Source organism: Vipera ursinii (assembly GCF_947247035.1).
Source record: "Vipera ursinii genome assembly, chromosome: 3".
Classification (NCBI taxonomy): Eukaryota; Metazoa; Chordata; class Lepidosauria; order Squamata; family Viperidae; genus Vipera; species Vipera ursinii.
Window position 1 is genome coordinate 79621073 of NC_139516.1, and position 24509 is coordinate 79645581.

The 24509-nt window shown below is 36.2% G+C and overlaps 1 protein-coding gene across 1 annotated transcript in view; it reads right to left on the reverse strand.

Annotated features, from left to right (window-relative positions):
• Nucleotides 1–24509, reverse strand: part of COL24A1 (collagen type XXIV alpha 1 chain) — a gene marked incomplete at its 5' end in the record, with an annotated part of 158077 nt that overhangs the window by 57747 nt on the left and 75821 nt on the right. Inside the window, 12 exons of the mRNA XM_083360473.1 lie at nt 2340–2384; nt 2475–2519; nt 2820–2873; nt 4449–4502; nt 5310–5363; nt 6252–6305; nt 8105–8158; nt 14064–14108; nt 15099–15152; nt 19503–19547; nt 20217–20270; nt 23643–23696. Of these exons, the coding sequence (XP_083216599.1) occupies nt 2340–2384; nt 2475–2519; nt 2820–2873; nt 4449–4502; nt 5310–5363; nt 6252–6305; nt 8105–8158; nt 14064–14108; nt 15099–15152; nt 19503–19547; nt 20217–20270; nt 23643–23696 (612 nt within the window). The remainder of the gene's footprint in view (nt 1–2339; nt 2385–2474; nt 2520–2819; nt 2874–4448; nt 4503–5309; nt 5364–6251; nt 6306–8104; nt 8159–14063; nt 14109–15098; nt 15153–19502; nt 19548–20216; nt 20271–23642; nt 23697–24509) is intronic.

Below are 24509 nucleotides of genomic sequence, written 5' to 3' on the forward strand. Positions count from 1 at the left end.
TTTCAAGGGTTTCTCTAGAATATGCATATGGCTGTAACAAAAGAATAGTTAATGAAGCTATTGTCTTTTTCCAAGTTCATGTTGCTGCTTCCAAGCCCTGACTCCATCTGCTCCCACATGCTCTTACACGTTACTATATGTTCTGAAGCCCATCTTTCAAAAAGTATGTACAATCCACTATTGCTACTTTTTCTCTGGTAAAGGAAAAAAATTGTGTCTTATGCAGTTGCTGTACAAGTAACAGGTCAGCAGAGATCACTTTCAGATGTATGTTCAGGACATGTATCAAATATTGAAGTGTATTTAATGCTTTAGTATCATTCAGATACTGTATATCTCTTTTTACTTTTTTAAAAAATAGCTATAACTTGGCTTGCTTACAAAAGTATGGTTGTATAAGACTGAAAAATTCAATTTAATCATTTAATTTACACTGTTATTGACTGATTTTGTCTTTACATGCTTTATTTTCTACAAATAAAAGAAATAAAAAGTTGTTGTACTACAGGAAATTTACCAAAGGAAGCAGTTCAACAAGCTCTCTGTTCTCTAATGCAGATATTAATGTCACCTGAGCCAGTGCATTATTGTCCTTGCATTTAAGAACTATTTTGGAGAATTTACCCTCTATGTATAATAGCTACAGTGATCTCATAAATTATATTACATAAATGCCTTCATATATGTTACCCCCCCCCGTCGATAGGGCTCGCAACTTGGGCGTCCTCTTGGATTCACGGCTCAATTTCGAAGACCATATAGGAGCCATGACCAGGGGGGCTTTTGCCTAGCTTCGTCTGGTGCGCCAGTTGCGGCCCTATCTGGACCGAGATGCCCTACGCACAGTCACCCATGCGCTTGTCACCTCCCAGCTAGACTACTGCAACGCTCTCTACATGGGGCTGCCCTTGAGGACCACGCGGAGGCTTCAATTGGTGCAGAATGCAGCCGCGCAAGTTGTTATGGGAGTTTCCCGATACTCCCGTGTACCTCTTCTCCGTGAGCTGCATTGGCTTCTGGTTGCCCTCCGGGTGAGATTCAAGGTGCTGGTAATGACCTATAAAGCTCTAAATGGCTTGGGTCCGGATTATCTAAGGGAACACCTGCTGCCAGCATCAACTTCCCATCGTCCTGTGTGCTCCCACAGGGAGGGCCTTCTCAGGGTGCTGGCGGTTAAGGAGTGCCGGCGGGTGATCCCCAGGGGGAGGGCATTCTCTGTGGGCGCACCTGCCCTTTGGAATGATTTACCGGTGGAACTTCGGACCGCCCCCGATCTGCGTTCATTTCGCCGGGACCTGAAAACCTGGTTTTTTGATCTATCAGGCCTGGACTGAAGGGGTTTTAGCTTTTAATATTGTTTTAATTGTTGGGCTTAATTAATTTAATCTATTTTAATTTTATACTATTTTTATATTGTATTTTATGCTGCCCTGTAAACTGCCCTGAGTCCTTCGGGAATAGGGCGGTATAAAAATTTGATTTAATAAAAAATAAATAAATAAATATTATTGATAACAATAATGTCTGCCATCATTGCCAATGTCTTTTAATATAGATTTTAAAACTTAGATAGGAAATGTGACTTTGGGCTGCACTGTTTCCCAGTCTTTGCCAAAGCTTAACTAACCAATGGGAGAAAAGACACTCCAATTATTATATCAAAACACCTCCCCTATAATACCTTAACGTGGTTATTTTCAAAGATCAGGAAAGTGATTCCAATTGGACCTGGAGCTATGGGGAAGGAACAAGTGCTATGCTCACTCTTCTCCCCAGTTTTCCATTTATTTTAAATTAAAAGAGAAACAATAAAACCTGTAATACTTGACCGGATAGAATTCCTACATTTTTGCAGAAATTCTTTTGAATTTTATTAGAAACATCATTTTTTAAATTTATTTATACTAGCAGAATAGAAGTGTAACATAATGTTCATATGGTCTACCTGGCCAGGGAAGTTAGTTTTAGCCCCAAACAACCCTATGGTTATTTGACTGAGAACTAGACTAGCTTCTAACAGAGGTACTCTTCATTTAGTGACCACAACTGGGACTGACAACTTGGTCATTAAACAAATCGGTTGTTTTGAAATGAAATTATGACTGTGCTCATGATCTTCAGCTTTCATGACTTAGAGACCTGCAAAAGTTGTAAATGCGAGGATTGTTTCTAAATGTTTCTAAATAAGGCAGTCATTAAACAAGGTTTACTTTTATTTGCAGAGTATTTTAGACCCCAACTCATGTTAGGTGACCTCAGCTATAAACTCAATGTATTATGTTAGAAGCAGAATGGAATTATAAAAAAATAAATCATGCACCTAGGCATGAAGAACTTACTGGTGCTCCTGGATTGCCTGTTTCTCCAGGAATTCCAGCTTTCCCCTGTGCAAACACAAAGGAGGCAATGTGTCTATTTCAAAAATATCGTCAGAATTGATGCCTTAAATATGAATGCTAAAAATTGCCACGTACAATGAGTCCAGGAATGCCTTTTTTCCCGGCGTCACCAGCTTCTCCCTGGGAAAAATAAGCAAAAGGCATCTTTTAATGTACACTGTATTTAAACATAGAACAATTTTTCTCCTAAATTCCAAATTATGGACATTTTTGTCAGCTGACAATGAGGTCAGCTTTTATCTTAGTCTGGATGATGCAATGAAAACACTATAAGACACTAAGGAAGAAATGGCATAAGATGTAACACAAAGACAAAAAGTTGAGTTCCAAACAGCAGAAAGGTTACATGGTACTGTACTTCATGCATCTAACAGCACCATGGATCATTTTCTGGGGCAAAGGTTAAAAAATCACGTTTACCTTAATACCTTCTGTCCCTTGCTCTCCCAGAGGACCATCTTGGCCTCGTGGTCCCTGACATATTAAAACAAAAAACAGTCAGGAATGATGCAACTGTTCATGTCTATGCATCCAAGGATTCCTAAGACAAAATTCTAGCACAAAATCTGCTATGATAATTCACAGAAATCAATTGGATTCAAATGAGTATATTTAGTAATTGTTTTTCCTACCACGTATTACATTTTTCCCCTCACACATTCACAGAATCCATTGGGGATTAAAAAAAAATTGTAGGAGATAAAGAAAAAAACAACGTCCATCTGAAAACATCCCCAGTCACCATCTTTGTATCAAAAGAAATGAGAAATCTGTCTCTGCAATTTTTGCCAACCCCTACTCCAGAAGATGGTAGAGGACAGGAAGGCCTGGAGGAACATTGTCCATAGGGTCGCAATGGGTCGGACACGACTTCGCAACTAACAACAACAACTATTCCCCTTTTTTCTTGTCCATTATTTTTCTATTTGAGCCATGGGCACAATCACCTTAAGATCTACCCTTCAAGATAGAAATTGCTAGACTGCAATTCGCTTCTAGAAATTCACAATTATTTCTTCAAGCTATTTCTCAGATCTTTTGTTTTTCCAATAAGTACACCCCAATGGGATTGATTTTCCACAGCCTTAAATACCTTAACTCTGTAAGGGAATAGGGATATGTCATACATAAATGATCAATTTGGAAGTGAAATAATCTCGTTCTTATTTCTCACTCCTTTAAAGAATACAGGAGAATGAAAACTAAAGGCAGGAGAAAGAAGAAAGGGGGAAACAAAGAGACAAGCCTGTTTTTTGTGCATCCTATAAAATGATGCCATAATGTCTAGAGACATTTCAAGAGATTTTTTGAAGAATGGGGTCAGAAACTAGTAGCTATAATTTAATTAGCAATGTTTGCTGATATAAATGGATTATTTACAAAAATTTTAAAGGAGAAATGAAAGGTAATATTTTGGAAGACTGACAGGATGAATGGGATAAACAAGAATCACCTGATGCAAAAATACTAGAAAATAAATTCTGGATTGTAAGACATATATGATGGTCAAAATGGAAATACCACTAATAAACAAAGTGAATATTTGGATAATTTTACTGAATTTAAAAATGAGGGTTGTTAAAAACTTGAAGCAACCTTTGAGACAGGAGAAAGAAAAAAATTGAAGGGAGATCAATTTCTATGAGAACATCTAAATGAATTAAGGACTAAGATTGTTAGAAGCATAAAAAAGGAATATAAAGTTGATTGATTTGATCAGGATTAAAATAAGACTTATCTTTATAAAATTCTGTGACTTCTTTGTGCTGACATCAGGATAGAAAGGTTATTTACTCATGGATTTGTAAATGGATAAGAGACAAGTTATAGGAAGATATGAACCATGTATGAAATCATTTAGAATGAAGAAATGATAAGTTTGCTTATACTTGTTGTAATGAAGATCAGAACTCACTTATTTAAATCTTGTTTCCCCCTTTTTCCTTTTTTCCCTTTTTCTTTGCACTTTTTTCTTCCTTTTTCATACGCACACATACATACACACAAACAAACATAATGTGTACTTTAGGGGTCATAAACACTACGTACTCTTTGACCTTTAGTACCCTGTGGTCCAGGAGGTCCTCGTGCTCCTGGAGGGCCCTAAGTAATAAATAAGAATTAAATACATTTTTATCATAGAGCAGAAGCCTATTTTTACAAATTATATTTTGTTACCAACTTTCCTCCCAAAAGCTCAAGACCAGAAAACTGTCACCCATTTTTCTCCTTATTGCCCCCTTTTTTAAAAAAAACATTCTCTAAAATAGGCTAAAATAATCCCTTCAGGTACTCAGCAGTATTAAAAGACTTAATCTCCCCTAGTCCAATACTCTATCAATTGCATCATAATTGCAGATATGGAAAAGTAAAGTTGTATGAGAGACAAATTATTACATTAGCAACTTGAAACAGATAACATATCAGTCATGGGATTACCTTCTAACAGATAGGCCTTAAAATGATTAATTAACAGACACATCTGCTCACATAGGTACATGTCTTATTTGCTATCTGGCCAAATTCACTGGACTAGATCCAGTGGGAATTATGTGGAGATTTCACAAAAGCAGAAGTGATTCATGACCCCTCTTTGCTGCTGCTATGCATAATGTTCCAAAAAGTCCTACCTTCCTCCAGAATAGTTTTACAGCTTGTAGGGGAAGACTGCAAATCACTCCCCCTACGCCGAACACATTTTCATCAGTTTCAATGAGAAATTAACCATGGCTTATTTCGAACTCACTGGATATAAAAGCTTGCTCAGGTTGGACTCATGCCAACATTTCCTACTTTTGGCTGAATAATTTTTCTCTAAAGTTAACCTGCCCATTAAAAGACCTAAGCTTAAAATTTAACGGAGGTGTGACTGATGTGGAGGTGAACAAAAATATAGTATTTTATACTTACAGGTAGTCCCTGTGGCCCTACATCGCCAGAAGCACCTGGTGGACCTGAGTAACCCTGAAACAGAAGGACATATAGTATTTATTTATTTATTTCATTTTATTAGATTTATATACCGCCCTTTCCCGGAGGACTCAGGGCGGTTTACAGGGCATTTTAAAATCATACCAATATAAAATACAAGTTAAAAGACAAATAAAAGATTAAATTAAATTAATTAAATTAAAGTATGGCCGATACATAGTTAAGTTTGTTTCAGTTTGTATTGTTATGTATGGAATTCTTATGTACTTTATTAGTGAAGAAAATTTTCTTAAAACGAGACTTATTTGTATTTGCATTTGTATATGTATTTGATTTTTTATGGGGAAAAAATCATTTCACTCTGTCAATTCAAGTAGTAGCAATACTAGTTCTGTAAAAATATAGCTGACAGGTCAAACAATATGCTTTTGGTCTAAGTTCCAAATGATGTTTTAGGGAATTTTAAAAAATCCCCATCACTATTTCAAGCTATTTTTTTTTCCAGGTACTTTCCTCCTCAAACAGAACAGCTTCAAAGTTTTGTCTTCAAAATAGAGAGAAATGTCTGCTCGATTTTCACAGTGAATTATGACCAACCAGAGCTATTCTTGCCGATAGTATTGTTAAAAAAAATAGTTAACGCAGAGAGTTAACATAAGCAAAAAAATTATGTTCAAAAATAATGTGGAATTTCAGTATATTTTAAGAAAAATGAACAATATTAAGCCCAATGCCTACAATTGATGCTTCTCATTTTTCTTACAAATGTCTCTACACATAAATGGGATTACCTTAAAGACCTTAAATATCTGGTAAACAGGAATTTTCCAGTAACTGTTTAAGCACATACTTTTTACTTAGGCTTTGTTAATGTAAGATAAATAAATAAAATTAGACAGTGGTTTTTTACATAAACCTTACCATGAGACCTTTTTCTCCAGGAGGGCCCACTGGGCCTGGATTACCTCTGTCTCCCTTAAAAGTAAATAAACAAATACATGCATGCATGCATACACAGATACATACATACTGTTCATACATGTAGTTATTTGATTTTTGACAGTAGAACTGCATATCCAGTTTTTAAATATATTAAAAAATGAAAATATAACTTCTATACCTAGATAAATAAACATGATGACAAGGTGGAAGGAGGTTGAGGGGTTGGTGAACTGGTGTAAGGAAAACAGCCTAGTTTTAAATACTGGAAAAACCAAAGAAATCATTGTCGATTTCAGAAAAGGCAGGCACAGCCACACTTCTCTGTGCATTAATTGTTCACCTGTGGAGATGGTTACCAGTATCAAAATCCTGGGTGTGCAGCTAACTGTTGGTTGCTCAACAGTGAGAAATTGGTGAAGCGGGCACAGCAGGGCCTGCATTTTCTACGTCGCATGAGAAAAGCACATCTTCCTTCCCCTGTCCTGACCACTTTCTACATGGGGAAGATTGAGAGCATCCTGTCATACAGCATCACAGTCTGGTTTGGAAGCGCCACCGCTTCACAGACAGGAAGGCGGTGCAGACAGTGGTGAGCATGGCTGAAAATATCATTGGCAGTTCCCTCCCCTCCACCCAGGACATAGCACAGAAGCGTTGCTTGAGCAGGGTCCGTAAGATTGTCTGGGACACTACTCGTCCTCTTCATGACCTGTTTTCCTTGTTACCTTCTGGGAAGAGGCTCCGTGGTATCCGAAGCAGAACATCCAGATTCAGTCACAGTTTTGTTCCATACAGTATTATCCCTGTGAACTCTCAAGCTTCCTCTTTCCATTATATATTCAAGATGGACAGTATTTAATATTTATTTGTTATGTAATGTAGGGGTGTGGATCTATATATATGTTGTATATAGTATGGTTAGGTGTGTGTCATGTATGTTTCACTTTGAGAGTGGGCAACTAAATTTAATTTTTGATGTGTGCCATTGTGCTCACAGTAAAAAAATGACAATAAAGGTTATCTTATCTTATCATATCATATCTTAATATTCAGTATGGTGATGTGAGTGGTAACTCCTGGTTCTCAGCTAATTTCTAAGTCTCTGCAGGAATGGTAAACAAAACCAGTAGGAACTCAGTAGCTACTTTTGCACCTACATGTGGACCTTTTCCTTGTCTCCATTAATGCATTCATTGCTAGGGTTTCCCCCCCTATTCTGGAATGAATGTGTGTGATTCAAAACAGTTTTTGATTAACCCACGAAGGACAAGATGGATGCTCTCTTCCCCATGAAAATAATACCATTGTTGTCATAAAAATGTGAATGCTAACAGGCTGTGACACTTTCAACCCAGTTGTATTATTTGCTGACAGATTCTATCAATCCTCTGCTTGAAAAATATTCATTCCATTAAAAAAAAATCCTGCTACAGTTTTACTATTAAGTAACATTTTTTGTAAGCAACATAGAGTAACTTTCACTCTTTTGCATTATTAAATTCCAATACAGATTTAGAGAATAAGCATGCTGTTATGTTTACATGTGAAATAAAATTTCAAGTAGTGCAATCTCTCCCAATTAGAAAATGAGTAACTTATCTTTACTAGAGAAATGGTAAAAAGCAAGGTTTAAACTTCTTTTGCCCAGTTACAGAACCCAGCAGTTACTTGTACAGTAATGTAAAAAAACTACAAAATCTAATCTCAGACTTCTATCATGACAAATAAACTTATCCCATATTGAACAAAATTTGAAACAGTAGGTGTAATGCACAGTATAGTACATATTACTTGTACTGCTCTTGTTGCTCTTGTAGCATCTTATAGTATACCTTCTCACCAGGTCCCCCAGATAGTCCAATTTCACCAGATGAGCCAATAGGTCCCTAAAGAGCAGAAGAAAAGCAAATAATCCAGTAACCTGTCATCTATAGACAATGTTATAGCAATAGCTTTTAGGCTTATATACCCCCTCTCCCCAATAGTGCTTTATAGCACTCTCTGGGCAGTTTATAATGTAAGCATTATTTGCATACACCCCAACAATCTGGGTCTTCGTGGAAGACTAAGTCAATGTTGAGCCCCGTTAGGATCGAACTTCAGGTTGTGGGCCAATTTGCCCACAATACTACACTTTAACCATTACACCACTAAAGATCTTATAATGAATCTCAGCAGCTTACATTTATTTCTATGGCCATATGCACATCAGAGTCCAGTCAAATTCTATGAAATATCTGAAAACATCTTTAGGCAACCTGTATAAAATGTACACATTTATTGTACACCATATAATCCGCTTCTTAGTTATATAAGGAACTACATGCAAAAATGAAGTTGCTTTTGCAAAGTCACCAAAAATCTTAGTAACCCTGCCTACAAATCTTAATTAATACCTTTAAGGACTCTTAAGAGCTAGGAAGAACATTGTATATACAGAATCCTTAAAATTACACAGCTCTGATTACACTGATATGCACATTTATATGATTCTTGTCTATTGGCATTACTGTTTGAAGATTATAAAGCTGTACTCGTGATTATTGGAACTCAGAACAATATAATTGCACACAAAAGCTGTTCAAAGCATTCTTTTCTATCTTCCTATTTGGCTACTGCATAGGTCCCATTCACCAGATTTTTGACGGTATATACATTTGAGGATCTGCCTTTAGTGATCAAGCTGCTGGCTTGATCACTAAATAATTATTATGAGTAAGATGTCCTCAAGTATTAAATCACGTCAGTGCAGTAAATATTTGTAAATCGGCATTATAATTACATCTATTTCAGTGTACTTTTATTTTCATTTTAAAATGTGTGAAAAATCTAAAATAATTCTGCATTCAGCTTTTGAATAAGACAGTTCCAATCTTACATGCTTCAAATATTTTCATGAAACTTTTCAATTTGAAGAGCTTTTCCCATGGTCAATAGGGTGGACATTAAAGAAATTTTAAATAAGATATGAGTAAGGCATTACCAGAGCCTAAAGCCAAGTTGTATTCCTCTTTTAAATTTTGTTCCTCTAAGTCTCATGAACTCCAGAAACTCCCTGGCATATTAAATGCCTTTTAAAAACAAATTAAAACTCAAAATAATAAATTCACATAGGGGAAAGAAACAATGTAGAAAAGATGTCTACATAAAAGTGCTACCTGTATAATATCCCCCAAAATACCAAATATAACTAAACAACATTCTTGGAACAAGAAGAATGCATCAAAATTGGGAACTGAGAAGCAAACTTTTAATGCCATTATAAAGAAACTTTATAAAGATAAGATTCAGGATCACAAAGGCTGAAGAATGAAAGTGTGAATATATGAAATTGGAAAACAACTTTTTCTAAGTCAATATCTTAAATAATGAGCTGTTTCCTTCTGTTTTGTGACAGGAGACTAGTGAGCTGAAAATAGCCTTTCTTAGGCCAATATATGTCAGATGTATGAATTATAGCTTCAATAAATCTTCAGCCAGTATGGAAATCATGCTGGAGAGTTACTAATCCAATTGAAGCATCAGATTGGAAAGAGTTCTGTAGGACTGAACCCAAAATTATTCTAAATAATGAGCTGTTTCCTTCTATTTTATGACAGAAGACCAGTGGGCTGAAAAGTGTCAGGTTACTGCTTTAGATTTTTTTAAAAACATCTACATTATGGACATGAGTATGCTAACAATATCTGTTCTTTTTGTGCAGAAGACGAAAGCAACTTGATTGTTGTTACTTCACAATCCCCCACCACAGGGGATTGAATAGCAGGGTTGGACCACTATGGCAATTTTATGACCTGCGGACTTCAGCTTCCAAAATTCCTGAGCCAGCATGGCAAATTCAGATATTTGTCCTTCTAACAATAGTTAACATCATGGTGCTGACAGATTTATTTATGGTCCTTTAATGTGATTTGGCCACCTAATGAGAAGGAAGGACTCACTGGAGAAGAGCCTAATGCTGGGAAAGATTGAGGGCAATAGAAGAAGGGGACGACAGAGAATGAGGTGGCTGGATGGAGTCACTGAAGCAGTAGGCGTGAGCTTAAATGGACTCCAGAAGATGGTAGAGGACAGGAAGGCCTGGAGGAACATTGTCCATGAGGTCACATTGGGTCGGACACAACTTCACAGCTAACAACAACGTGATTTGATGCAATATGTCAGAATATTGTAATATTTAAGCTACTATTATCCACAAATTGAATTTTTAGAATGGCTTGCATAGGTTGAAGTGATGTTTATGTAATCAGTTAACTGGGAAATGTTTGGCACTTTGGCAATGAGTTATAATGCTTCAAAATATAATAACAGCCCTTTTATCAACCACATTATTTTCTAGGGGAGAAAGACTTTAACATTCTGATCTTATTTTTTAAAAAATATTTAAAACATTTTTGTTTTATGTTCAACGATAGTAAAGTCTTGCTTATAATATACTGTGGTAATTTAAAAATCTGAAATTTAGGTGTACATGCCAGTATACAATAACTGAGACAGAAGCATTTTTTTCCAGTTCTTTAAATCAGTGTTTTTCTTGGCATAACTTTTAAAAAACACTTTATCTCATTTGTTCTACAAATTTGCTCAATGGAATTCTTTTCATTCTTATTAAGTTAACCAAATATTGTATAACTGGATCTCCTGATTCTGTATGAAGCCACTAATTGTACCAGCCAGGGAAAAAAGCATTTCAATTATAAGATGTTATACTTAGCCAAAATAATGCATTGCTAATACATTAAATCAAAATAGTTTCTCTTGTTGAGAAAACCCCTTGACTGAGTTTCATGTCAACAAAAATGCAATTTATTTAGAAGGATCTCTAATACCAAGAAGAGTTATGATGAATAATTACCATATGAATAGGTTTCGCACAAGAAGGAATTATAGTCAAATGCATCATTTCTACGGAACCTTCCAACAAAAGGATTGAGATTTTTCATATATTAAATAATCTAACTGCAAAGGTATCTACTGACAATAACCAACCTTGAATATATTTCCCAAAAAGAGAATGGAATGATGGACAAAGGATTTTGTAATCCTTTCATCTTTCATTCAGAATCACCCAGAATAAAATCACATATGTGAATCTGATATTATTAAATAGAAGGGAGATAGTGAAGTCAAAAGCTTAAAACTATTGCATTATTTTAAAGTGCTCTGAGTCTCCAAGTATTCAACCACAAAGCCTTTTTCCATCAGTGAAATAAATCAGGACCTAGTATGGATTCTCTGCTGAAGGAAAAAAGATTACTTCTTTTCTCTTTTCTCACCTGAGTCATCATTAATGTCTTACATCAGGGGTGTTAAATTTGCAATGTCACATGACATGTCGCGATGTATCGTGACTTTTTCCACATTGCCGGCAATGGGATGGGCGCAGTTTTGGCATGATGCATCCGGCCCACAGTTTGACACCCCTGTCTTACATACTTCTCTGTGGAGTTCTCATTCTGGAGCCTACCTGCTGTTTTAATTCTGCTCTTGCTCAGTATTTTTTAATCAAGTAAATTGATTACTTGATTAAGTACTAGATATAATCAAACTAATTATTAGAGAAAACATGAGGCAAATGACTTCATATCAGGTACATTTTTGAAAAATCTACCATATTGGCACAATTGTATTTGAATTTCAGCAAAATAAAAGCATGATTTAAAATTCTACATTTTCTAAGTAATTATAAAAAATGAAGTCATAAAACCTATAAAATTATATAAAACCTACAAATTGTTGGTTACTGATTATATCACTGATTTTTAACAATAATTTTTTGTTTTGAACTAATGGGGGTATTCCAGGCAGTAAAAGATCCAACAGTTTATGTCTAAATAGGACATATTTATACACAAGAATGCTGTGAAGTTCTAAATCAAAAATAAGAAACTGAGAAATTATATATTTTATTATTGTTGTTATTTAAAATTTCTTGCAATTCTTGACTAAAAATGAATAGCAGAGGATTTGTAATAGACAATTCCCTCATTTTCACAAACTATGGTTTCTTAGGTCAGTCAAATGAGGGATTAGAGAAATCTAGATTAAAACTAAAAGTGTTCTATTTAGGAACACTAAATTTTACCAAACTTACCTGTTTCCTGATATTAGTTAGACCGCTATTATCTTTATTGAGATGTATACTAAATTCTCCATCAATAAAGAGGGTAAATGGAGACCACAGCTATATTTTTATATAGGAAGGTGGAAAGTTGTTCTTCTGTGTATAAATATTGACAGGATATTTAAATATTAAACTTAATATTAAAATTTAATAATATATTATTAAATATTAAATAAATATAAATTTCTGTAAAGTCTAAAAAGAACATAATAAATCCGTAATAAAGTTATCTTCAGAATGGGTGCTTTTTAATCCATTACATTAATTAGGACTAAGCAACAATCTGGATTCAAATGTGTGCTTTTTAATCCATTACATTAATTAGGACTAAGCAACAATCTGGATTCAAAGTGGAAAAGTTGATCCAGATATTCAGAACATGAGGGTACTGAGGTAACAATTATGGAATTCTTTAAAATAAAACCTCTAATAGAAATGTTTTAAAGATATGTAGAATGTGAATCCATATGGCTGCACAGCCCTGTTATTAATTTTATTTCAGGCCTTACTACATCTAGCAAGCACATTAAAAAAAACAACAGAAACTACCTGAGGACCAGCATTAATGATGATGACATCATTTAAGATCTTCTTTAATTGTAAAAATTACTTATGGTGTACCCTTGGAATAATTTATCAACTTATTGAGTAACTACGTGCAATATACTAAGGCAAACAAACTGGCTAACCAGCATTTGTGTGCTGCCATCCTATCGCATCCATGCATAGTACTGTGACTTTAATATGATTAAATGTGCTATTCAAATTCAGAGTGACTGCCTTTTCCGATTAGCAAAATACAAATTCTGTAAACATCAAATTCCAGTTTATTAAGATAAATATGAGGCACACCAAATTTGGGACTAATAATAATGCATTCCTTTTGGGTACACTATTAATCCATCTTCTGAATGAATGTAGTGAGGCATTCCTACATAAGATCTTCAATGCCTCACTAATATAGCTATATACAGCAGAGATGAATCTTAAGTAATGCATAAATTTTAAGTAATGCATAAATGTAAGAAATAATGAGGCAAAGAGAAGGAGAAAGAAACAGCATGTTCATTCAAATAAAAATGAGCATTCCAAGCAGATAATTTACACCTGCATTCTGAAACCTGATGCTAAGCAATTAGGCAGAGCCACAAGCTTTATATAAATGAAAACAGAGTTCAATCCTTTGCTATGTATTATTTCAATGTCAGTTTCCACATCAGTATTTCTGTAATCTTACAGTATATGCCTCTGTATTTTTATTTCTAGTTAGATTTTGCATTTCATCTTAACATAGAATTGTGTTATACCGTAATTTCTATGGCGAAAAATGCATTTTACCGAAGAGGGTCATATAATGAAAGAAACTAAAACCAATATAAAAAGAGTGTTCTATCCACAACATAGAATTTCCACTGGGCTCACAAACATGCATTTCTTTCTCTCACTTTGCACCAGTAGTGCAAATTATACGAACTCCGATTTCTTATCTGGGAACATTAAGTATAATATTACTGGGGAGGTTATGGAATTCCACAAAGATTCATTTTTTGCAGTTGAATTTTGACAGGAATATCAAGCTTCAATTAAATTCATAGCCCATCATAACTGAGCAATTATAGAAAAATGAAAATGAATCCATTTAGAAATAGAAAATAGTATATTCTTACTGTTTCGCCAGTTTTCCCAAGAACTCCTTGGTCTCCTGTTTCTCCCTGTTGTTTTAAAAATATAAGACTTTATTTTAAATTACATGAAACTGAAATATTTTCCTTCTGTATATAGATTATGCTGTTCTCTATACTTTGGCACTTTTACCAACAGTTAGAAGAAGATTATTTGCTTCTCTAAAAACTTTCCACATAACATATTAACTCAACTTAAATCTTTTTCACCGTCTCACCTTTCCCTGAAGGGCTGAAATGTCATTTATTGTCTTTTATTTGCTAACAATTTTTTCCATTCCTTCACCAATATTATCTCTGCTTTCCTCTACAACAGGAGTTCCCAACTGGGGGTGTGAGACGATATTCCAGGGGGGTGCAAAAACTTGGGTTTAGAAGTTTCAAAATTATAGTAAAAAGGTAAAGGTTCCCCCGCACGTGCGTGCTAGTCTTTTCCGACTCTAGGGGCCGATGCTCATCTCCGTTTCAAAGCCGAAGAGCCAGCACTTGTCCGAGGACATCTCAGTGGTCATGTGGCCGGCATGACTAGACGCCAAAGGCACACAGAACGCTGTTACATTCTCACCGTAGTGGTCCCTATTTTTCTACTTGCATTTTTACGTGCTTTCGAACTGCTAGGTTGGCAGAAGCTGGGACAAGTAACAGGCGCTCACTCTGTTATGCGGCACTTGGGATTTGACCCGCCAAACTGCCTACCTTCTGATCGACAAGCTCAGCATCCTAACCCACTGAGCCACCGCGTCCCTGTCAAAATTATAGTATATAGGAATAACTCATTTTGAACTTTTGTAAGCGGTGTGAGAATATATCAGAAGCGTTCTAAAGGTGTGGGTATAGAAAAAGTTGGGAACCACTGCTCTACAACTATGCACAAACTAACCATTTACTTGTACATCGCTCAGAGTCCTTCTAAGAGGGAGATAGGTGTTTTCTTATTTTGACAAATACTTGATAAAAATTCAAATTCTTACTATTTTTAATTTAACAAGAGCAAATATCAGGAATAACTTTAACCCCTACCTTCAGGCCTTCTAGTCCTGGTTCACCTGCAAAACCTTTCCTTCCAGGTTTCCCCTATATTCAAATAAAGAAGTCCAGTTTTTTTTAAAGCTTTTAAGGTTTCATTAAATCATTGACAATTAGAGTTGCATTATGCTTGCTACAACCTATCAGAGTGACTGTGGGCCAAAATATATGCCGTCTGTATATATAAAGTTCGTTAGATTTTTATTTCAACAAAAACATCTAGAGAAAATTGCAGTTATGTATTTTAAGTGGAGAACCTATTCACTCTTCATCCATGAAGTATTTTTGTTCATTTCCAATTGCTGAAATGCAAGGACTAAGTATGCATTTGTGTGTCATAGGGCAGAAATTTCAAAAGGAATATCATTTCTCAGAAAAAAGACCTGCCTTGTAAAAAATTTCTTATTCAAGAGCCTATTCTACCTAACTTGCTCATTAATAAAAATAACTGCAGCTATACTTCATGTACAAACTGGTTTATAAAGTATTGTTCTCATAGGAAATCTGTTGTGAACAACCCTTGTTTTTGTGTTTCATAATTTTCACTATTTTGTGACTGCTTTATCCTTTTGGTGCTACCAAAAAGACACTGTCTAGCAATAATCCTATAATTGTTATTCATGAACATTTTTAAAATAATCTTTTTTACAATTGTTCTAAGCATTCATGCTTGAACCAAATCTGCACCAATATATGATTTCAAAATATGTTTTGGATAAGGCTGAAGTATATGGACCAATCAAATAATAATCTCCAGAGTTTATCTTTCGATTCATTCTTGCTTCGTCTATTTCTCTTTCTTAGCATTTTAAATCTTGCACTTTACTAGCCTTAATTAAAAAATAAACAATGATTTCAAAACTATTTTTAATTGAAACTAGTGGTCTTTCTCAGTCTATCAGAAAACATAAAAAAATCACTCAAGGCCTATTTGTTACCATTTCAAAGAAAGTAGGTAGAAACTATTATAAAACATTTAATTTTTTTGTTTTATTTTCTTAATTCGGAAACTCTATTTATTTAACTGACAATGGGAACAGATGCACATACATAAACTAAGAATTTCCAAAAATAAGACTACTATTAATCTGAAAATGAAGGCCAAAGCAGTGAGGGGATCAAACTTCTTTCCAGCTTCACCAGTGAACCTAAATTCATTACAATGAATCAAATCCCGTTTCAGCTACTACTTTGAATTTCTCAAATTCATTTTTCAAAAATACAAATTGTTTTACATTAACCGTAAAAACAATTCAATGTTTTAATAGGCAATCCTTCATAGTCACATTTGGAGATGTCAGAAAGACAGATTAACTGTAGTCCATATTGAAGTTTTTTAACCTGAGAAATGGAAATTCAGCCCCAAATAGGAAAATATACAGTATTTTCTGGCGTATAAGACGACTGGGCGTATAAGATAACCCCCAACTTTTGAGATGATTTTCATGGGTTAAAGTCTTATACGCCGGAAAATACGGGTAAGTAGGAAGTCAGGGCTGCTTCTCAATTAGGTGAAGGTTTATCAAGAGCTTTTGGCCTCGAGATCAGCTTTGCTCTGCCTCGCCTAAACCTCGTCTCCTCTCGCCTTGGCGCCCCCTTCTACTTCAGCCACACGCGCTGGCTGTTTCGGCCAGGAGCGACGAGCATTGTGGCCCAACACTTCGGGAAGGCACCAGGTCTGAAAGAAGGCGGTTCTTTCCGTAGGTTAATGAACAGGATGGCGGAGGGCGGCATTGGTGGTGGTGAAAGAAACGGGCTCAGCCCTGCGCCGCAAGTTTGAGATTCACACACCCCCCTCCCCAAGGCCGCCTTCTACTTCAGGGCGGAGGGGCGACCCCGGGTTGCTGAAGCCCCAGCGCCAGCTTTCCACTGAGGTCTGCCTGTCGCAATTCCCGAGCTGCGCCTTCCCGGGCAGGTGTTGCTGTAGGTCTGGCCACGGCAAACTCCCAGGGTCAGGTGAAGCTCAGCTCCGCGCGAACATGTCAGGTCGGCCTCTGCCTGGCTTTCCGCGCTCCCTTGAGCTCTCGTGCTCACCGAGCGCCGGCGGCTTGGCACGCGCTTGACTCCCGCTCCCTTCCAAAAAAAGGGGGGGCTCTGCTGCCCTAGGATGCCGATAAGCTGGAGCCTCAGCCTCGGTTGGGCTGGTCGGTTTATTTATGAGGAGGCCGTCTTTTCCCATTCTCGAGCGCTGGATTTGTCCGTTTCCACTAACGTCTCTGCTCCCGAGGATTTACTATTTTCCGGCGTATAAGGAGACTGGGCGTATAAGACAACCCCCGACTTTTGAGAAGATTTTCATGCGTTAAAAAGTCTTATACGCCGGAAAATATGGTACTAAAATGTTAAGGTTTTAAACCTGGACTGAAATTCATTTTGTTTCCTTAAGAAAATATCCCTGTAATGAATTCTGTTTATTTCTTTTAATATTTCTAAGTATTTAGGAACCTTTAAGGATGTAACAATATAAATGAGTGGAGAAACGTAACTCCAGATAAGAAAAACATCTTTTAGATAGATGGAAACTCGGCCCCAAATGAGAAATTATATTAAAATGTGAATATTTTAAACCTGGACTGAAATTCATTTTATGTCTTAAAGAATATTGCTCTGTGATGAATTACCTATATGTCTGTTAATACCTCTAAGTATTTAGGATCATTTAAAATGTAACAATATAAATGAGCGGAGAAAAGGCACTTTAAATAAGAAAAACATCTATTATTTAGTTTTCTAAAATATTGCAAAAACACACATAAGAAAAATAAGTAATTCTATGCCAGGGACCCTAAATTCTATATTACAAATAATTGATATACTTTCTGAATAAATTAAAACTCACAACTTTCTTTGAGAAAGAATCTGAGTTCTAGCAGAGAGCATTTCAATCATTGGCAAGAGGAAGGGAAGAGAACTTGAGAAGAATATTGATAATTAATTCAAGTGCAGTAGTTACCTATAAAACGAAACATTCTTGAAACATTAATGAATGTGAAAGTAGGAGAAGAGTGGTTACCAGTAAGACGTAATATTTTTATAAAATGTATATAGAAAGGTAGGAAATCTTAAGAGGAAAAATGGACTGAATATATTTAGTAAAGTAAATAAAAGTAAAATCAGTTAAACTTATAGTTATATTCTATTCTATGACATAGACTAGGTATGCTAATTTCCTGTGAATATTTTAGGCCGGGGTTTGGCGGCCCGTTGGGAGAGGGAGGGGCAGGCGCCTTACGCTTGCATACATAAACATGAATGTGGCCATATATGCACACGCACAAACAGGCTGCGAACATGTGCACCATGCAAACGGGACTGCAAGCATGCGCATGAGGCTCTCAGCGATGCCAGCGCCTGTGTGAGGCTTGTGGCTCTGCCACCTCCAGGCTCATGGTGATGCTACCACTGGCGCGAGGATCACACCGCAGCCCGCAGCGATGCTGCCACCAGCACGGGGCTCACACCACGACCTGCCTACTGCTTGCAGCGCTGCTGCCACCAGCACAAGATTCGTGGCGATGGCAACAACAGCAAGTGGTGTGCCAACAGCCACCTGCCACTTGTTGTGCTGCCACCTCCCATGCAAGTTTGTGGCAATGCCGCCACCCACACGATACTAGGGGTGCTGCTGTCGCCTTCACAACACTCACAGCAACAGTGGCACGAGGACGCATACATATGCACTGCCCAACTACTCATGCAGCCTGATGGCCAAGAGACCATGGCCTGGTAGTGGGCTATGGCCCATAGATTGGGGATTTCTGTTTCAGACTACAAATACCAGCAGTCCCAACTTCTAAGATTAAGGAGTTAGAAATTATGGAAGTTAAGCATAATGTCAAATCCTGCAAAAACACCTGATATATTTAAAAAAAGAAAAACCAGAACAAGTTGATTTGATATCAGTTTGAAAGAAGCACTTCAAAAAGTACTTTATAAAAAGCTTAGACATTAACTTTACAACAGTAATAAGATCCAAAATGCACTGATGTAATTACTTTTTAAAAGAATTGCATATACAATGAAGATGCAATCTTCTACAGTGATTTATATACTGCATGCAGAAACATTTTTGGAACAAAAATAATTTACATGCCACCTATAATGTGAGAGATAATTATTGTAATAGCATGTTGAATGAGAGATGCGGGAAGTGGTCAGATAAGGGTGAGCTTAGCCTGTTTCAGGAATGTGGATGTGGCAAATGTCTCAGAAGGCACCCTCCCGAATTTATTGGGCTTTAAAGATGATGGGAAGGAATGAAATTTCAGATTTGTAAGATTTAATGTAACTTTACAATAAAGTAAAGTAGAGGAATGCTGGCACAGTGATTCACTGCCAGGAGTTCGACCCTGATCCACTCAAGGTTTACTCAGCCTTCCATCCTTTTTCAGTACTTACCCTTGGTCCAGTTACTCCAATTGGCCCAATGGGTCCTTCTTCTCCCTAAAGCAAAAAAGGACAATCATTTTATTCTTGGATATTGCATTTACCATAGATATTTTTGTGATGTAAGACTAAACACCTGAATGTATATACTTAAACTTGAGAGATGACAGAATAATGATTAATTCATAAGCATATACATATATAGGAGTAAATCTCACTGGATTCAGTAGTATTTCCTAGTAGTGACATGTAATATTACTTTGTGCATCAATAGTTACAAATTCAGGTATATAATACTATATGTCTAAATCTGCTTAATTGGACATTAATTAATAGTCTGGATTTCTTTAGAATTATTTAGGTACACTACTATGAATTCAGTTTCACAAGAAAAGATGCCTCCTTTTTCAGATAAGTTATCTCTTAAGATGGATATTAAAATATACACTCAACAACACATCTTTTATTCAATTTATACATTAATATATTTCTTCTTCAGAATGCAAAACATAGTCCTTCCTAGTGTGTGTAAGATACCAGATTTGGTTCATTTAACCTTGTACAGGTACCACCAAAACAAGTAAGTTATTGATGGGCCACAGTTTATACTTCACATCTGCCAGAGAGACATTTAGTAATTTTGCAGGTTAAAAATAAGATCAGTCACACAGGACTGGATCCCAATTCTAAAACAAAAGTGTGCTGTTGAGATAACAATCACCTTACCTCAACTCCTTTGGGACCAGGTGGACCCGGAGGACCTCTGTCACCTAGAAATCCCTAAATAACATAAATCATAAGATTAATGAACAGGGATACTACTGCAGAAAGCATAGAGGAGTATGAGGATTAAAAGTAAGAAATGTAATTTTAATTGACATTTCCCCACTTTATGTTGTAATGGTTTCTTTATGTTGTAATAGTTAAGGAAGCCTTAACTATTAAATCAATAGCCACTTGAGCTTCTCTATAAAAGTACAATATGCATACTGTTATGTGCATGTACATTCCAATTATGTGTTAAAAGCTCACAAAGGAAAACTACTTAAATGGAGAGTAAATTGTAATCATTTTCTGCTTAAACCATTAATCTTAGATTAGGCATATGCATTTATTTTTATTTTTTTCATATTGCAGGTGGGAAAGCAGCTGCAAAGGGTGGATTCTGATCATAAAAACACATAAAAAATAATCATCTCCCACTAGCAGCACTTCAGCAATAGAATTTGCAGTCAAGAGTGTATATCATAAAAAAGTGAGCTCAGTAATCACAGATGTTTTAGCATCCTATAAAAGTTAGCCTTAAATGAAATTAAATTTTCTTTATTTCTTTTACACTTTTCTATGACTGTTCTCTATTTTTCTTATCTAAAAATTGGAATTGTTTTCACTACATGGAAAAAAACTTTAATAAAAATTATAGATGGATGGATGGATATAGACTAAAAAAGAGAACAATATACAGCCTTGTCCTACTCCTTTGGCAAACTGGAACCAGTCTATATTGTGTCTTCTTGACTTGTATGTAAGTTTCTCAAGATATTCTGAAGTTCCATTTTCCTGACTACTTTTACAGCTTGACCTGATTTACATGCGCTGAAACCGACGAAAAAAACTTCTGTATTAATCAGCTGAAATGGATTGTTTTTTCACTTAATCAAGGAGCTATACTTTATGAGGCTTATTTTAATAAATGTCTGAAAAACGTAACTGCTACCTCTGTGAAATTTTCCATGGTCACATGTTCTCTCAGAAGTAAACACCGTGATCTTCAATGGTACTTATTTTCTCATAAAATGTAGCCTCCTCTGAATGGAAGTATCTCTCTGTGACACTAGTGGCATGAACTGAATTAAATTAAATTAAATGCTCACCACATAGCAGAGATAGAGGACAATAGGAAGCTCAGATTACAGCATAATCTAAACTATCTAGAGAGCATTTGATCTGTGGATGGGTCTTTTGGCTCTAGCAGAGATTTAAATAGTTTTATACAACTCAGAGTGCATTGACTCAATGTTTGGATATTGTAAAATGGAAAAATCAAATCACTTATTCTGTCCATTTACATTAGAAACTTTATTAGTTCTATTACAAAGTTAACGGGGAACTTAACGTAACATTGTGATGCATATGTGCCTCATTTGTATAAAGAAATGATTGAATAGTATTTCAAAGCTAGAAACATCTTTCTGTTCTTGTTTGGTACCCATTCAGTAAAAAAAAAAATCTTTATTTCACCGGAGATTATTTAACAAGATTTGGGCCCATTCCAACCAGTTTAGATCAAACATATTTTATTTCTAGCATTGTTCTATTGGTTTCAACCCATAAATATATTTTAAAAGAGGTGAAAGATGCTTTGCATAGGTCACAAAAAGTAATAACAGTTGCATTGTTTACAAAATGCTTTGTAATTATTGCACAGGTTACTTCTTTTCTGATATTTTTAAAACAGGAATAAAATGAAATGCCCTGCTTCAGAAATATTATACAGGACTTTTTGAAAAATTATTTTCCTGGACTGAGACAAAATGGCTGCCCCAAGGTCATCCAGCTGGCTTTGTGCCCAAGGTGGAACTAAATGGTTTCCTGGTTTCTTAAATTGGTGCCTTTAACCATTGCACCAAACTGGTTCCCTGGTGTAGAGAACCGATAGAACAAGCTACCATATCCGTGGACCCACATGCTCAATTCCAATCTGCAGTAGATCTCAGAGTACCCAGATTCCCAGACCTCCCATCATTGTCCTACATAGAAACAATCTGCAACAAAGCTAACAACACCATGGTGCAAATAACGTGCTTTAAATGAATTACAGTAATCTAACTGTTAAGATATGCAACCCTAATACCATAAAGTTTGTTACCAAAGCTGCAAGCTGTCCCATTTTTGATGCTGCTTTTGTGATACAGAAATCAGAGACATTACCTGGAAACATAACTGGAGGTAAACAGATGCAACCCAAATAATCTTTTAGCAGTTTAAATAAATTACAGTACATTAGAGGATTGATCATAAAAGAGCGAAACAGTTTCCCAAATGTTCTTTTTTGAATTGGGAATTGGGAAGACAGTGATGGAAAGAGAAGGTCATTTGGAAACTGTCTCATTCCCAAGAGTCAATATTTTACATTAGTGTTAATATAAAAGGCTCTGTCATGTTTTCCTGTCAGTTAGTTTATATTTTTACAGAAGTTCCAAGGGAGAAGAATGAGGAAAAGAAGAGTTTGGCAAAACAGTCTTCCAAGAAAAAAAAGTCAGAAGAAACTCCACAAAACCTCAGTGAGTACGTGACATCTGGGAGCGCTAATACTGAACAATTCCAGTTTCACATGGGATCATCCGATTATGGACTCTGTAAAAGCTTTCCCATTTAGGTAATGTTCATCTCAAATGTAAGCCACCAATTTTCTCTAATTAAAGACCATATTCTCCATTTACGAGAGCCAAAATGTTACATAGAAAAGACTCATCCTTGCATCAAATAAAATTTTCAGCTTCCAACTAAATAATCAGTGTTCTGACTATGATCAACCAGCATAGCGGGATTTGGGAAAGGACATTGAATATTTAGTAGGGGAAAATATGTGTCACATCCAGAGGGATTAATTTTCCATAGCAAATTGTCTTTTGAATATATACAGCTGGAATGTTACTGAAGGATCTATAATTCATAAGATACATACTCCTCCTGGTGCAAATGGGTTTGTAGAAAAAATAGCAAAAAGTAGCAAAATAAAATAAAATAAAATAGCAACAGGTCTCGTTGAACATTGTAAGCCATCTTTTCTTCCCAGCAATGTTTCAGTACAGCCTTTTTCAAACTTAGCACCCTCTAGATGTACTGGGATATAGGTCATATCATGGCTTCATAGCTGGGTAGCATGGGAATTTGATGGGGGGTTGAAGTCCAACATTTGGAGAGAACTGACTTAAATAATATTGATCTAACAAGATCCATCCTGCTGTCCTTTTCCCATATTGCTTCTGCTGTACATAAAAAACAGCAACTGCTTTAAAACTGATTTCTCAACTCCTTTGAAGCAAGCAGCAAAAAGATTCCAAAATCAGTAAAATATGGCTTCTCCTACAATTTTACTTGCTGCAATTAATTACAAAGAATTTATAGTAAAGTTCCACATATTCTAACCTTTGGGCCTTCTGGACCATTTGGACCTGGTACACCAATATCTCCTGGAAAACCCTAGGACCAAATAAACAAACAAAGAAATGGTATTATCATTTTATTCAAGAACTTAAGGAAAAACTAAGACCTTAGATATTCTTTTCTATTTTTTCCCTTTTGTTTAGCTGCAGTGAATATAAGTAAAGGTAAAGGTTCCCCCGCACATGCGTGCTAGTCGTTTCCGACTCTAGGGGCCGGTGCTCATCTCCGTTTCAAAGCCAAAGAGCCAGCGCTTGTCCGAGGACGTCTCCGTGGTCATGTGGCCAGCATGACTAGATGCCAAAGGCGCACGGAACGCTGTTACCTTCCCACCGTAGTGGTACCTATTTTTCTACTTGCATTTTTACGTGCTTTCGAACTGCTAGGTTGGCAGAAGCTGGGACGAATAATAGGCGCTCACTCTGTTATGCGGCACTCGGGATTCGACCCGCCAAACTGCCGACCTTCTGATCGACAAGCTCAGCGTCCTAACCCACTGAGCCACCGTGCCCTTCGCAGTGAATATAGTGGGGGGGGAAAAATCAACTGTTTTAGTATAGAAAAAGATCCAATCAATCTTGAAACGTTCCAGATGCTGATCTGCAGCTTGTCTGAGTGAGAATAATGTATGGGCCACTCAGATTACACATTCCCTTTTTAGCCACTTCTTCCCACTAACTGATAACTGGTTATATCAAATATTGCATTTAGATCCCTCATTATGACATCTCTCTATGATTTAGAAAGCACTTCAGTATTAACAAATGTCCTAATTACATTAAACTCTACCCAGGAGATTTTGCTGCTGCAGGTACATAAATAAAAGGTTTGATTTTTTCCAAATCCTAAAGA